Source organism: Arachis hypogaea, chromosome 2, assembly GCF_003086295.3.
Source record: "Arachis hypogaea cultivar Tifrunner chromosome 2, arahy.Tifrunner.gnm2.J5K5, whole genome shotgun sequence".
Taxonomy (NCBI): Eukaryota; Viridiplantae; Streptophyta; class Magnoliopsida; order Fabales; family Fabaceae; genus Arachis; species Arachis hypogaea.
The window spans coordinates 86,117,949-86,133,533 of record NC_092037.1 but is presented as its reverse complement, the minus strand read 5'-3'; the positions used below and the strand labels follow the sequence as shown (position 1 = coordinate 86,133,533).

At 34.5% G+C, this 15,585-nt stretch overlaps 1 protein-coding gene across 1 annotated transcript; it reads right to left on the bottom strand.

Moving 5' to 3' along the window:
- Positions 1-8,314: 8,314 nt before the first annotated feature.
- LOC112748930 (protein root UVB sensitive 3) lies at positions 8,315-14,385 on the bottom strand. Its single transcript, XM_025797183.3, has 15 exons — positions 14,067-14,385; positions 13,929-13,986; positions 13,772-13,831; positions 13,655-13,693; positions 13,506-13,568; positions 13,349-13,405; positions 13,163-13,226; positions 12,489-12,572; positions 12,255-12,337; positions 11,262-11,391; positions 10,593-10,685; positions 10,261-10,399; positions 9,650-9,690; positions 9,369-9,556; positions 8,315-9,013 (listed from the first exon to the last, which is right to left on the bottom strand). Exons 1-15 carry the CDS (start codon positions 14,189-14,191, stop codon positions 8,918-8,920), a joined length of 1,320 nt encoding a protein of 439 aa, XP_025652968.1. The 5' UTR covers positions 14,192-14,385; the 3' UTR covers positions 8,315-8,917.
- Between the last annotated feature and the right edge of the window lie 1,200 nt (positions 14,386-15,585).

The following is a 15,585-nucleotide window of genomic DNA, read 5'->3' as shown; positions in this document are numbered from 1 at the left end:
TCAGAGTGCACCATTCTGGATATATTCTATTATGGTCTATCTGAGTTTTCTAAGATGTCACTGGACCATTCTACAGGTGGATCCATTCACCTAAAGAAAATGCCTGTAAAAGCTCAAGAACTCATTGACATGGTTACAAATAACCAATTCATGTACACTTCTGAGAGGAATCCTGTGAGTAATGGGACGCCTCAGAAGAGGGAAGTTCTTGTAATTGATGCTCTGAATGCCATATTGGCTCAGAACAAAATTTTGACTCAACAAGTCAACATGATTTCTCAAAGTCTGAATGGATGGCAAAATGCATCCAACAGTACTAAAGAGGCATCTTCTGAAGGAGAAGCTTATGATCCTGAGAACCCTGCAATGGCAGAGGTAAATTACATAGGTGAACCTTATGGAAACACCTATAATTCCTCATGGAGAAATCATCCAAATTTCTCATGGAAGAATCAACAAAAGCCTCAATAAGGCTTTAATAATAGTGGAAGAAACAGGCTTAGCAATAGCAAGCCTTTTCCATCATCTTCTCAGCAACAGACAAAGAATTCTGAGCAGAGTCCCTCTAACTTAGCAAATATAGTCTCTGATCTATCTAAGACCACTTTAAGTTTTATGAGTGAAACAAGGTCCTCCATTAGAAATTTGGAGGCACAAGTGGGCCAGCTGAGTAAGAAAATCACTAAAACCCCTCCTAGTACTCTTCCAAGCAATACAGAAGAGAATCCAAAAAGAGAGTGCAAGGCCATTGACATAATCACAATGGCCGAATCCAAAGAGGATGAGAAGGACGTGAATCCCAGTGAGGAAGACCTCCTGGATGTCCTCTGAACAAAAAGGAGTTCCAAACTGAGGAACCTAAGGAATCTGAGACTCACCTAGAGACCATAGAGATTCCATTGAACCTCCTTTTACCATTCATGAGCTCTGAGAACTATTCTTCCTCTGAAGAGGATGAAGATGTAACTGAAGAGCAAGTTGCTCAATATCTATGAGCCATCATGAAGTTGAATGCCAAGTTGTTTGGTAATGAGACTTGGAAAGGTGAACCTCCCTTGCTCATTAGTGAACTAGATACATGGGTTTAGCAAACTCTACCTCAAAAGAAACGAGATCCTGGTAAATTCTTAATATCCTGTACCATAGGCACCATGACCTTTGAGAAGGCTCTGTGTGACCTGGGGTCAGGTATAAATCTTATGCCACTCTCTGTAATGGAAAAGCTGGGGGATCTTTGAGGTACAAGCTGCAAGAATCTCATTAGAGATGGCAGACAAGTCAATAAAATAAGCTTATGGATTGGTAGAGGACGTGTTAATGAAGGTTAAAGGCCTTTACATCCCTGCTGATTTCGTAATCTTAGACACTGGGAATGATGAGAATAAATCCATCATTCTTGGAAGACCCTTCCTAGCCACAGCAGGAGCTGTGATTGATGTTGATAGAGGAGAGCTAGTCCTTCAATTGAATGGGGACTACCTTGTGTTTAAAGCTCAAGGATCTTCCTCTGCAACCATGGAAAAGAGGCACGATAAGCTTCTCTCAATACATAGTCAAACAAAGCCCCCACAATCAAACTCTAAGTTTGGTGTTGGGAGGCCACAACTAAACTCTAAGTTTGGTGTTGAACCCCCACTTTCAAACTCTAAGTTTGGTGTTGGGAGGTCCCAACAATGCTCTGATGATCTGTGAAGCTCCATGAGAGCTCACTGTTAAGCTATTGACATTAAAGAAGCGCTTATTGGGAGGCAACCCAATTTTTACTTATCTATATTTCTATTGTTCTTTTATGTTTTATTAGGTTTATGATCATGTGGAGTCACAAAACAATTGCAAAAATTAAAAATAGAATCAAAAATAGCAGAAGAAAAAGTACACCCTGGAGGAAGAGCTTACTGGCGTTTAAACGCTAGTAAGGAGCATCTGGCTGGCGTTTAACGCCAGAACAGAGCATGAAGCTGGCGTTGAACACGAGAAATAAGCAGCAGTCTAGCATTTAAATGCCAGGATTGCACCCTGAGGAAAGCTGGCATTAAACGCCAGAAACAAGCAGCAAAGTGGCGTTTAACGCCAGAAACAAGCATAGAGCTGGCGTTCAACGCCAGAAACAGGCATCAGTGTGGCGTTAAACACCAGGATTGCATACAGAGGGCATTTTACACGCCTAAAGGGTGCAGGGATGAGAAATCGTTGACACCTCAGGATCTGTGGACCCCAGAGGATCCCCACCTACCTTCTCCCTCTCTCTCACCTTTTCATAACACTCTTCCCCAAACATTATTCACCAATCACCTCAATCACTCTTCTCCATCACCTCTCACCACTCACATCCATCCTCTCTTCCCCATAAACCCCATCTACCTTCAAAATTCAAAATCTCTTACCCATCCAAATCCACCCTAAATGGCCGAAACCAAACCTCTCTCCCTCTCCTCCATATCTTCTTCTTCTTCTATTCTTTCTTCTTTTGCTCGAGGGCGAGTAACATTCTAAATTTGGTGTGGTAAAAGCATTGCTTTTTTGTTTTTCCATAACCATTTATGGCACCTAAGGCTGGAGAAACCTCTAGAAAGAGGAAAGGGAAGACAAAAGCTTCCACCTCCGAGTCATGAGAGATGGAGAGATTCATCTCAAGGGTCCATAGCTCAGTAGTAGAGCATTTGACTGCATATCAAGAGAGCCCACTCATGGACCTCAACAAGAGCATAAGGAATTCCCTCATCAAGAAATCCCTAAGATACCCCAGGGGATACATTTTCCTCCACACAACTATTGGGAGCAACTAAGGATAGGAGCACCAAAATCACTAGGGATGGAGCAACAAAGGCAAGGAAGAGACATAGAGAAGCTCAAGAACACCATTGGTCCTTCAAGGAGAAGGCGCCACCATCACTAAGGTGGACTCATTCCTTAACATCCTTGTTCTTATCTCTCTATTTTTCAATTTTTAAGCTTCATGTTTGTCTATGTTTGTGTCTTTACTACATGATCATTAGTATTTAGTAACTATGTCTTAAGTATATGAATAATTCCATGAATCCTTCACCTCTCTTAAATGAAAAATGTTTTTGATACAAAAGAACAAGAAGTACATGAGTTTCGAATTCATCCTTGAAATTAGTTTAATTATATTGATGTGGTGACAATACTTTTTGTTTTCTGAATGAATGCTTGAACAGTGCATATTTTTGATCTTGTTGTTTATGAATGTTAAAATTGTTGGCTCTTAAAAGAATGACGAATAAGAGAAATGTTATTGATAATCTGAAAAATCATAAAATTGATTCTTGAAGCAAGAAAAAGCAGTGAAGAACAAAGCTTGCGAAAAAAGTGGCGAAAAAATAAAAGAAAAAGAAAGAAAAGCAAGCAAAAAAAGCCAATAGCCCTTAAAACCAAAAGGCAAGGGTAAAAAGGATCCAAGACTTTGAGCATCAATGGATAGGAGGGCCCAAGAAAATAAATCCAGGCCTAAGCGGCTAAATCAAGCTGTCCCTAATCATGTGCTTGTGGCATGCAGGTCCAAGTGAAAAGCTTGAGACTGAGTGGTTAAAGTCGTGATACAAAGCAAAAAGAGTGTGCTTAAGAGCTCTGGACACCTCTAACTGGGACTTTAGCAAAGCTGAGTCACAATCTGGAAAGGTTCACCCAGTCATGTGTCTGTGGCATTTATGTATCCGGTGGTAATACTGGAAAACAAAGTGCTTAGGGCCATGGCAAAGACTCATAAAAGTAGCTGTGTTCAAGGATCAACATACTTAACTAGGAGAATCAATAACACTATCTGAACTTTGAGTTCCTATGGATGCCAATCATTCTAAACTTCAAAGGATAGAGTGAGATGCCAAAACTGTTCAGATGCAAAAAGTTACAAGTCCCGCTCATCTAATTAGAACTAATATTCATTGATATTTTGGGATTTATAGTATATTCTCTTCTTTTTATCCTATTTGATTTTCAGTTGCTTGGGGACAAACAACAATTTAAGTTTGGTGTTGTGATGAGCGGATAATTTATAAGCTTTTTGGCATTGTTTTTAGGTAGTTTTTAGTAGGATCTAGCTACTTTTAGGGATGTTTTTATTAGTTTTTATGCAAAATTCACATTTTTGGACTTTACTATGAGTTTGTGTGTTTTTCTGTGATTTTAGATATTTTCTGGCTGAAATTGAGGGACCTGAGCAAAAATCTGATAGGAGGCTGACAAAGGACTACTGATGCTGTTGGATTCTGACCTCCCTGCACTCGAAATAGATTTTCTGGAGCTACAGAACTCCAAATGGCACACTCTCAACTGCGTTGGAAAGTAGACATACAGGGCTTTCCAGCAATATATAATGGTCCATACTTTGTTCGAGCTTAGACGACACAAACTGACGTTCAATGCCAGTTCCATGCTGCATTCTGGAGTAAAACGCCAGAAACACGTCACAAACCAGAGTTAAACGCCAAACAGACATTACAACTTGGCGTTTAACTCTAAGAGAAGTCTCTGCACGTGTAAATCTCAAGCTCAGCCCAAGCACACACCAAAGTGGGCCCCGGAAGTGGATTTCTTCATTTAGACTTATTTCTGTAAACCCTAGTAACTAGTCTAGTATAAATAGGACATTTTACTATTGTATTAGACGTCTTTTGATTGATCTTTAATCAGTGTATGTGATTTTAGACCTTCAAAGGGGGGCTAGCCATTCGGCCATGTCTGGACCATCACTTATGTTTTTTCAACGGTGGAGTTTCTACACACCATAGATTAAGGTGTGGAGCTCTACTGTACCTCGAGTTTTAATGCAATTACTACTATTTTCTATTCAATTCAACTTATTCTTGTTCTAAGATATTTATTGCACTTCAACCTGATGGATGTGATGATCCGTGACACTCATCATCATCCATCCTTATGAACGCGTGCTTGACAACAACTTCTGTTTTACCTTAGACCGAGCGTGTATCTCTTAGATTCCTTAATCAGAGTCTTCGTGGTATAAGCTAGAATTATTGGCGGCCATTCTTGAGAATCCGGAAAGTCTAAACCTTGTCTGTGGTATTCCGAGTAGGATTCAAGGATTGAATGACTGTGACGAGTTTCAAAATCGCGATTGTTGGGCGTAGTGACAGACGCAAAAGAATCAATGGATTCTATTCCGACATGATCGAGAATCGACAGATGATTAGCCGTGCTGTGACAAGAGCATTTGGACCATTTTCACTGAGAGGATGGGAAGTAGCCATTGATAACGGTGATGCCCTACATACAGCTTGCCATAGAAAGGAGTAAGAATGATTGGATGAAAGCAGTAGGAAAGCAGAGATTCAGAAGGAACACAGCATCTTCATGCGCTTATCTGAAATTCCCACTAATGATTTACATAAGTATCTCTATCTTTATTTTATGCTTTATTTATTATTATTTTCGAAAACCATTATAACCATTTGAATCCGCATAACTGAGATTTACAAGATGACCATAGCTTGCTTCATACCAACAATCTCTGTGGGATCGACCCTTACTCACGTAAGGTTTATTACTTGGACGACCCAGTGCACTTGCTGGTTAGTTGTGCGAAGTTGTGAAGAATGTGAGTGAACCATAGTAGTGTGCACCAAGTTTTTGGAGCCATTGCTACAAATTGTTCAAGTTATGAAAAGAGTAAATCACAATTTTGCCTATCAGTAGCCCCTTACAAAGAACATATCAAGTGTGTCTCCATCAATATCCATCAAGACTTCCGTATTATGGGTTCATATATCATGTCTCCATCAACAGAGTTTTTAAACATTCCACCATGGTGAAACACAAAAGTCATGGGAGGACCCTCCATCTATAACAACAGAGACGAAAATCCCATTAACAAACATAGGAAAACATACCAAAACATACCATAAACCCAAAACGAACATGCAACAAACAAAAAATGAAATACCCCTACCTAACAAATCATCACAAAGCCAGTAACAGCAAATCGTTCTAACCCACTCATATTATTTAAGAACAGTCATACAAACCCTTAGTCACCCCAAACCCTACCCAGAATTAGAGGAACCTATGAGTCACGCCACTAAGAAGACATCACGCCACACAATAACTCAAAAAACAAGAAAAATGTTCCATCCTTACCTATATAACCCTCCTAATGGCTTCCTCCACTATCAATGTTGCTCCAGGAGATGATCACCTCTGTATCCAGTACCGATACCTCTTCTGTTTAACTCATCTTCCAACACTGACGAAAGTTGACGGCGTGGTTCAAATGTTGGGTCAAAGGCTGAGGGCATAGCTTAAGGGAGACGAAACGTTTTGGAGCGAAACAGAGTGATATTCTTGTTAACAGAGGGGGGTTGATGCTTTGCAACGTTTTAAATCTCTCCTGGACACTAAACGACGTCGCAGCAAGACCTGGAGGCCATTGAATCAAAACGGTGTCATTTTGTTACTGTGCCACGCAGGCAGTTAACGAAATACGTTAGCCAGCTCAGCGACAGAGATAACAGAAGGACGAACGTGATCATGCCCGTCATCTTTCGGGGACGATTATGATTAACTTTATCTTTCGGGGACTAATATGGAGATCGAGATATCTTTCTGAGATGATTTTGACTATTAACTCAAAGAAAAATAGATCCAAATATTCTTATTTAGTTATATTTATCTTTTTTTATAAACATTGATCCAAATTATTATACAAAATTACTCTTAAATCTTCATTTTTTTCTTCTATCTTTAACAAATTAGGGTCGTAAATAAACTTTAGTTATATAAGATTTATGTTTCCATTTGGTTACTTGGGAATCGTCGATTTTATATAATTGAACTTTTATTTATATAACAAGGACCATTAACCCTAATTTATTAAAACAAAAAAAATGAAGAAAATAAAAAATTTAAAAATATTTTTAACATCATAATTTGATTCATTATTTTTTAAAAAATAAATAAATAGTAAAATTAGGTCAATTTTAAAACTAAATATAATTAAATATCCTTTAATTAATCTATCAATGTATTTGTGTACCAAAGTTGGTGCAAATTAACAAGGCACTACAGAATCATTTTCCAATCAATAAGCAAAAACAAGCTTTGACCCTGGGGCCAATTTAGGGACACAAGTGGACACATGTCAAGCTTCTTGTGGACAGTAAATATTTAAAGATGTTTGAATGAGAGATATGAACATTAGACATTGGACACGTAATCTTTAGGATTGTTTTTTTTGTATCCACTTTTAAACGAAAGACAATGATAGACATAGAATTTGAGAAGGTAGATACGGATTTTTTTATAAAAAATTTTTTTGTTTATAGATATTTTTTATTATTCCACTATTACTTCTTTTTATTTTCTTACAAAAAAAAACCCTAATTTGAACTCATTGAGAAGTACTCTCTTCTCCCTGTTCTTTCCTATCTCTACTTTTTTTTTCTCTTTTCCCCAGGTATTCTCTTCTTGATTTCTCTTTCTCGGTCTCTTCTCTTTTCACTTCTTTTTCAAGTAATGTCTTTTTCTTGCTGTCTCTCTTTATTTTTTTTTTTTTTGTCATATAATTAGGTATTATTCTGCCTCTCCTCTTGTTGCTTTACTTTTATTTTTATTTTTTTATTAAACAGAATTTTGTTTCTCTTTGTCTATTTTTTTTCGTTTTTATTGTTTTATATGATTTGTCAATCTAAATTATATAAGAATAAGACATCTAAAAATTATATAAGAATAAGACCTATCATTTTTTCTTTTGATAGAATCTTAAATTTTTACAATGATACTGTGAATGAATGAATGAAAAAACTGTTTTAGATTTTAATATGTTGAAAAAATTGTAAATTCTATTTTTGTGTTTAATTAGTGCAGAAATTTTTATGCTAATTAGTGTAGAAAAGTTTGATGCAGAATTTGGTTTATGTTAGTGCAGAATTTTGTTTATGTTAGTGCATACTTTTGAAATAAATTAGTTTTTACTTGATGCAAAAAATTTGATATAAAATATTAGTGACAAACTACAAGTGACACAGACAATAACAAGAAGTGTACTTGCTTATTACTCAATGCTAATTGCTAAGCATCTATGAATGACTAAAATCTACAGTTGTGAATAATCGAGCCACACAATAAAGTATCATACAGCAGTTGAGTCATACTTGAGACACAGGTTTAGTTTGAGTCATGATTAGTTCCTATAAATGTCTAATTCCTAATATACACAATGCATATAATCAAATTAATAATAAATATTAATTCTATTTTTCAACACATGACTTGAGTTATATTTTACAACTTCAAGAACTGAGTGAGAGATAGAAGGAGAGGAGGGTATGAGAGCTTGGGATGACATGACTATTGTAGTTATTTTACATAATATTTTTGTCTTGTTTATATCTATCCAAATACAATTCAGAATATTACATTAGTGTCTTGTATATTGTATTCAAACATAATACACAGAATAACATTTAATATTTTTATTCTATTGTTTCCGTCTCAGTATCATTCTGTCTTGTCAAAAAAAAAAAACAAACAAATGCAGCCTCAGGAAACATGTATTTTCCTTAAAACAAAAGCTCTCTATACATAAATATTCATCTGTTAAAAGGATGCTTTATTTGTTCTAACTTCTTGCTCATACACTGTGCTGACATATACATCTGGAATGTATCATCCGCGTTAGATGCGTCAAACACCATATTTAATGATGGAAGAGTGTATTAGCTCGGAACCAAAATGAATACACAGATCATTAGGTTGGGTGGAAGGGCAATGCAACCAACTAGTCAAGCTTTCTTTATCTTCATAGCATCACAGCGAAATCATAAATAACTTATAAAAGATCATGCTAACGTTGTCAACCATAATTCAACTCCACTTCAAGCAACTCTCCAGTCCGAAGGTGCTGCTAGTCGCCTTCTCTAGAACAATATTCATGTACTGAAACCTAATCGGCTTTCTTTTCAGATGCTTTATAGATCCAGTTTGCCCTCCATATTATAGGTGATAGAAGCCGTTCTGTTTTCCAGCCTAATGACTTGAGCTGCCCGAAATCAATTTAGTTTAATTCCCGTGTCATTAGTGGTAAATGTTAATAGTGGTAAATGTTAATGGTGAAGTCTGTGGTACCTATGGTTACAGTGACTATAGTGGCTACAATGACTATACAAATGTTAAAATTGAAGTCACCTTTTTTTTTTTAATTTTGATAATACTTTTTTTTAATTAAAAGCGTTGTTAAATAATAAAACAGCATTACTTTAATTTTAGCAACACCTTTTAAGACACCGAAGCCACCAAAGCCACCAAAGCCACCATAGCATGCACCAATGTTAATATATCCAGTCGCACTTTCAAAACTAAGAAGCTAAATAGAATTTGACCAGAAGCATGAATACCTTGTGAATAAACACGTTGTAGTGCTTATCGATCCACATTTGGCTGTCTGAATGCGAAGATTTGCTCTCAGAGACATTCGTTGCAAGAATGAGAGCATGAACAAATGATTTCAGAACGTCAGCAGCATTTGAATCTTTATGCACAATAACATTAACAGTTCCGTTCCTTTCAACTAGTAAGTACTTGGCTATAGGTGAAAATAACAAAAAATGAACTAAGGTTTAAGACATCAAATGGAAAGGTGAAAGTTAGTAGATAAACATTATGAAGAGAGCTCAACCTTTTGCATAGTAAGATGCTGCAGAAAGCAAATTCTCCTTACTGTCATCATTTAACAAAAAGAAAATTCCAAGTAAGGTTTATTAATGAAGTTTTACTGCTATTTCTAACAATAATCGAGAATAAACATGCAACTTAAGTTTAGACGTAGTACTGATAAATGATAACACATGCTGAGCAAGAATTGACAATTGCTTTCAACTTAGTTAAATGTACCACTCATGTATCGCCACCCAACAACATAAACTTACAGGAGAGAAGGATCATATAGTAGAGCTTTTATAACGAAAAGGTTTAAATTCAGTTCTTGCTGCACCATATCTTGAAAATAAAAACTACATTTCTTCACAAAGTTCGATGAACTTGTATATTGTCAAGGTTTCAAGTCCAAAAGAAACTGCTTAACATTTTCAAAAAGTTAGAGCTTAACATGGCATGAGTTTACAATGCCATGATTTTGGGCCATTAGAGGCTAGAACAGAAAAGTGAACCATTATCTTGAAATAAATAATAAAGCAGTGATCATATGTTAAGGCAGAACCCAGAAGGTTGTTAAAGTATTATTCATGGATTAAGAAACAAATTTTCTCAAAGGATAAGGAAGCCACTCACATTTCCATGTTATCTAATGATGAAACCCTTGTACCTAAATGTACTTTTGTATACAGCAAATCAGCATTCTTTGAGCTCCATACAGTGAGATTAAGAGGTAAAACATGTTCCTTTGCAGAGACTTGTTCAGGTGACAGAACTGCAAAAGGATTAGAAACATGGATTAATATACATAAGAAAAATGAAATACAGATTAATAATTAATAAGTATGAGTAGTAAATTTAATGCTAAGATTCAATAAATAAATAAACAAATTTTCTGTATAAATAGCTTGACATCAAAGATAAGTTGTAGTTACCATGAAGTAAGATAAAATAAAAGAAGATAATACCTTTGCCTGTCTTCATGAAATGCTGCAAATGAATAGTGGTTCTTTCAGGATTTAATGAGGTCAATGCTAGGCACCGCACAGCTTGGTAGTTCGCTATGAAAAGAGACAAGATTTGGGGCATCAGGTTTCCATCAATGATTTAGGACATGTATTTAGGGAGGAAATACCTCTTTACAAAGAAGCTATGCATGGAAACGGTATTTATCTACCTTCAGACTATTTGGAACCATTAAGTTGAATATTTTCAACTATTTGAGAAAGTGATATCCTAAGATCTCAATGTCATGGATTAATTTAAGATTTTAACGCAATCAAAATCCTATTCCTTTTACATTCTATCTCAAACCGCCACTAATATTTGTAAGACTCAAATTATTTTTGGTGTAAAAAAGAAAATATTGTTCAATTTTTTTTTTCTTTTCTGAAAAGATTGGAGTGCTAATTTTCCCCAAACACGTTGATATTAGAAACTTGAACTCTGACCAACTACAGCACTGTCATCAAGTTAATACTATCAATCTCTAACAGCAGTTACTACTTGATAAGGTCCATAAGCCCAATGTGATCCTTTCATTTTTTTTTTCCCTCTCGTTGATTGTGCAACACAAGAACTATGCAAGAGACAAGTGTATCAAATATACATTAAAGATAAAAATGTGTAGGACATACCATACATATGGAACAGGGTTAGGGACAAAAAACAAACCCAAATGGCTAGTGGGTGTCCTATGGTGATGCGAGCAACAAGCATGCCCAATGCCATGCCAATCATTGTGGCCACTGTTTCTTGACTCCCTTCCTATAGAGATGGGATGTTAATACATCAAAACATGATTAAAAAAGAGGGTAAACTACCAAAAATGCACCCGAATTATTTTCGCGTTGACAAAAATGCTCCCGAATTGTGTTATCGACAAAAATGTCCTCAAATTATTTAAAAACGTGACAAAAATGTCCAACATTAAATATATATTCTCAAAAAATACTTTAGAGATTGAATTTTGATACGGTTTTTTGCAAGCATGATTAGAAAAATGAGAAATGTTTATCCTTAAAATTTTGTGATTTTTCGCTAAGTATATATATTTTTTGGTGACTTTTTTGTCAATAACCAATAATACTTTTAAAAAATGAAAAAATTTAAAAGTCAAAATTTTTATCCATTTTTCTATGTGTATTTTCTAAATAGTTATCTAAATATTACTATAAAATTTTGGATCAAATGCATATGTAGTTTGTCCAATACAAAAGTCATTTCCCACTTATATAAAAAATAATATTCATTTTGGGCATTTTTGTCACATTTTTAAATAATTTGAGGACATTTTTGTCGATAACAAAAATTCGGGAGCATTTTTGTTAGCACCAAAATAATTCGGGTGCATTTTTGGTGATTTATCCTAAAACAGAGAAAAACCTATGCACATACATACTTTTAAAAGAAAAGGTAAAGGTAACAGACATAAAAACTGCTACTATTGTGACTACACCTAGTGATTGTCTTATATACTGCTGCCATTGCTTGTAAATAACAGTAAACAAGAGAGAGATAATAGCAGTAAATAGTTTTTTTCTAAGAAAGTGGAAGACTTAGGTCTCATCCTCCCTTGTTTTTGCGTTTTGAAAATTTAATTTTTATGTAACATTAAATGTAACTTGTACCTTAGCAGATATATCTGCCGCATTATCCTGAAGCGCAAAATGCTGCGTCAAAGCGGCTCTAGTGGCTCCACTTGCAACACCAGCTAATTCAAATTTCAAGTATATTTAGAGACTAAATTAAGAAATTTACTTATTGGAAATTTGGAATAAGGAGGTAAGAGACCTACAGCTAACAACTAACACGTAATCACATTACTAATCTATATTTCAACTTCAAGAAGTGATGGAACTTACTGAATGATCTTGATATGCTTCCTAGGCAAACAATAATCACAAAAGCTGACGGAAACAGTGGCGAAATAAGGTCCATTAGCATTCCTGCAATCAAAGAGAAGCATAAAATTTAATTTGACATATGAAGAGTGCAATAAGAAATATGTTATTTAACACTGATTGGCACCAGCAAAGGTTTACACTTTTTTGCTGCTATAATTTTTACTTCCAATAAATAAATAAAAGGCTTAGCCAGTAGTTGCCAAGTAAAGGATTCTGTGTAGAATATGTCCTCCTCTGATATTCTTAAATTGTGTTATTGAAAGGTATATGCTTTCTATTCTCCCTTTTTTCACTTGTGTTCAATTTGTAAAATTGAATTCTAACAATAAGCAGAACATACGGGAGCACCTCTCTTGCTCGAGTCTCCAACGAGAAAAGAATAATTCCGTTATGCAAATTCTTATGTCATGTCAATCTAAAATGGCACCGAAGTATTTCTGAATAATCGAAAAATTCTACTCTTTTCCCCATCTCTCTACCAATTTGCAATCTCAGTCCAGGAATCACTATCGCATCAGTGCTCAAATTTAAATAATTAGTATTGGCTTATTTCTGCACATCTCAGCAATGTGTAGAGAAAATGGTTGCATGAAAATTTAAATAAAAATAAAAAAAATGGTGAAAGAATCTACCAAGATCGTTCATAAGATCTGCAGCCAAACGCCACATTTTGGCATTACTATCAAGATTTGATCCCTGCATCATGTGAGTTAAACAGAAATATTGTTAGCCAAAGTGCAAGATACTTCACATGGAGTTATTTCCAGAAATTTCATTTTCAAATTCATACGCTTGAATAAATTACATGAGATGCATACCTGGTAGAATGTGAATAAGATACCTCCAAGCATGCCGGTTAGATCCCTCAAAAACCACTGTAAATAGTTTCAACAATCAAAATCTTATCTCCCGTACGCCATTTTACAATTAGGGTTCACTCATTAACCAATCAAACACAACACAAATAGTTGATACCTGAAAAGTGGCACCAATCACAGTAGCTGATTTCTCGCCAACCCCAATAGCACTAAGGAGAGCCTGAAAGGGATAATATTGAACACGGGTAAACCCTAGATATTCACAAAACAATGATTACTACATAAACAGAATGAAAAATGAATTACCTGGGTAGACAGCATGGTCCTTGTATAAGTTGAAAGACCCTGCCACAATCAATCAATTGTTAAATCCAAAACAAGAACATTCCTCAATAACATTGTTTTCTGCATTGCATAGTTTACCTGCAATGTATCCCATATTTGAAAGGGAACATAATCTGCAGTCACACTGCTAGGAAAACCCTGTATGCCATGAAGAACAAACAATTAATTACAAAATTTCAGGTTTCCTCTTTTTTTATTTTATTTTATTGAGATATTAGGAATAGAAAAGGCCTGCCTCAGGAACTAATGCCTGCAATAATCGTCTCCAAAGATGGGTGAAACGGGCACCGGATCTGCGTGAATGAGAGAGAAGCACGAAGAATAAGAATAAAAGAGGAAAGAGGTGAATTATAATGGTCGAGAAAGAGAGTACCTTTTAAAGGAGACAGAGGAAGAGGAAGCTTGGATGGTGAAAGTCTTAGAGAGCTTGGAGGTGGAAGAGCCATTCCATTCTTCCAAGGTTATGGCCGTATCGTTGGAGTTGGACAGTGCTGTCATAGCCGCAGATCCCCCACTTTCAGACCTCCTTCTTCTTCCTGCCTTGATAAACTTCACTTCACACTATGCACTTGGAAAGTTGTTTTGTAATCCTACAAGTCACTTTGACTTTGTTTTGCTTTAGGCTTGATTTGGTGGTAGAGTTTTGAAAGAGGTGCACCTCGTGTTTTTGGAAATCAAAAGCTCGTGTGTTTGAGGGTGCCTGTTATAATACTCCCTTATTATTTGGAGTTTTAAAATTTTATTAAAATTTTATTTTAATACTATATTAATTAGATTAAACATATATGTATTGGTAGGATTATTAAATAATTAATATTTACTAAAAAAATTAATTTTTTTCGTGAAACTATAAACACATTAATTATAATCTTTAGTTTATATTTCCAATAAATGACAATTATGATTACTATTAAAATTTAACATATTCTATTATTATATAAATTAAGCCATTAATACATGCTAAGAAAATTAATTTATTTCCGTATTTTATTTTCTGTGCAACACAAATTCAGCTCTCTATAATTTATATATGGTGTATTTACTTTCAATAATTTATGCATCAACATAAAATTTATATTTGTATAATTGTACACATAATTTATATATTACGATTTATTTTGATTTTCTAACTTTACTTTATAATTTAATTTTAATATATGAATATCTAAAATATAAAATAAAAAGTTATCCAACAACATGCCTATAATAACGTTAGCAATCATAACTAAAATTATATTTTGATTAACTTGATAAATTATAATAAATAAATTTGGTCGCATAAATAATTATATTTTTTGTCAATATATTGTTGCTAACTTTTTTTATTTCGTTTATTCATCGTATTAATTTTAATTTGAGGTGTTCTTTACTAATTTAGCATATTATGGAATATCAAATAGTTAGAAGAAGTTAATAATTTTTTTTTTCAATTAACAAATAATTTGAAATGAAATTTGTTAGTTTAACATTAATCCAATGAGCTATTAAGTTTAGACTTCAATCCAATAAAATTACTATAAACATTAAATTTTATTACTAATTATAATATCATTTGTTATTTGACTAGTTGTTTATCTATATAAATCAGTCACTAACTTTGACAAAAGGTATTTTGGTATTTAAAAATAATTACAAAATTATTTAAGTATTTGATATGAATATAATTGAATTGACAAAAAATTTGACAAAAGTTTAGGGTAATCTGACCCGATTATCCTTTGGATTCAAAACCAATATAATCATATTGGATTGGTTTTAGACGGGTAATCGGATTACCTATACCTGTGAGCACCCTTAATTAATGAATTAGAATTAAATTTAAAAAAAATTAAAGAAAAAAACATCTACAACAAAAAAAAGGATAAAAAAATAGGTGAATGATAGTTGAAGTG

Coding starts and splice junctions, on each gene's coding strand:
- LOC112748930 (XM_025797183.3), bottom strand. CDS start 14,191: ATGACAGCACTGTCCAACTCCAACGATACGGCCATAACCTTGGAAGAA. Junction 12,338..12,488: donor AAGCATATCAAGATCATTCA/GTAAGTTCCATC, acceptor AATTTGAATTAG/CTGGTGTTGCAAGTGGAGCC. Junction 9,691..10,260: donor TCATTAGATAACATGGAAAT/GTGAGTGGCTTC, acceptor AAATGATGACAG/TAAGGAGAATTTGCTTTCTG.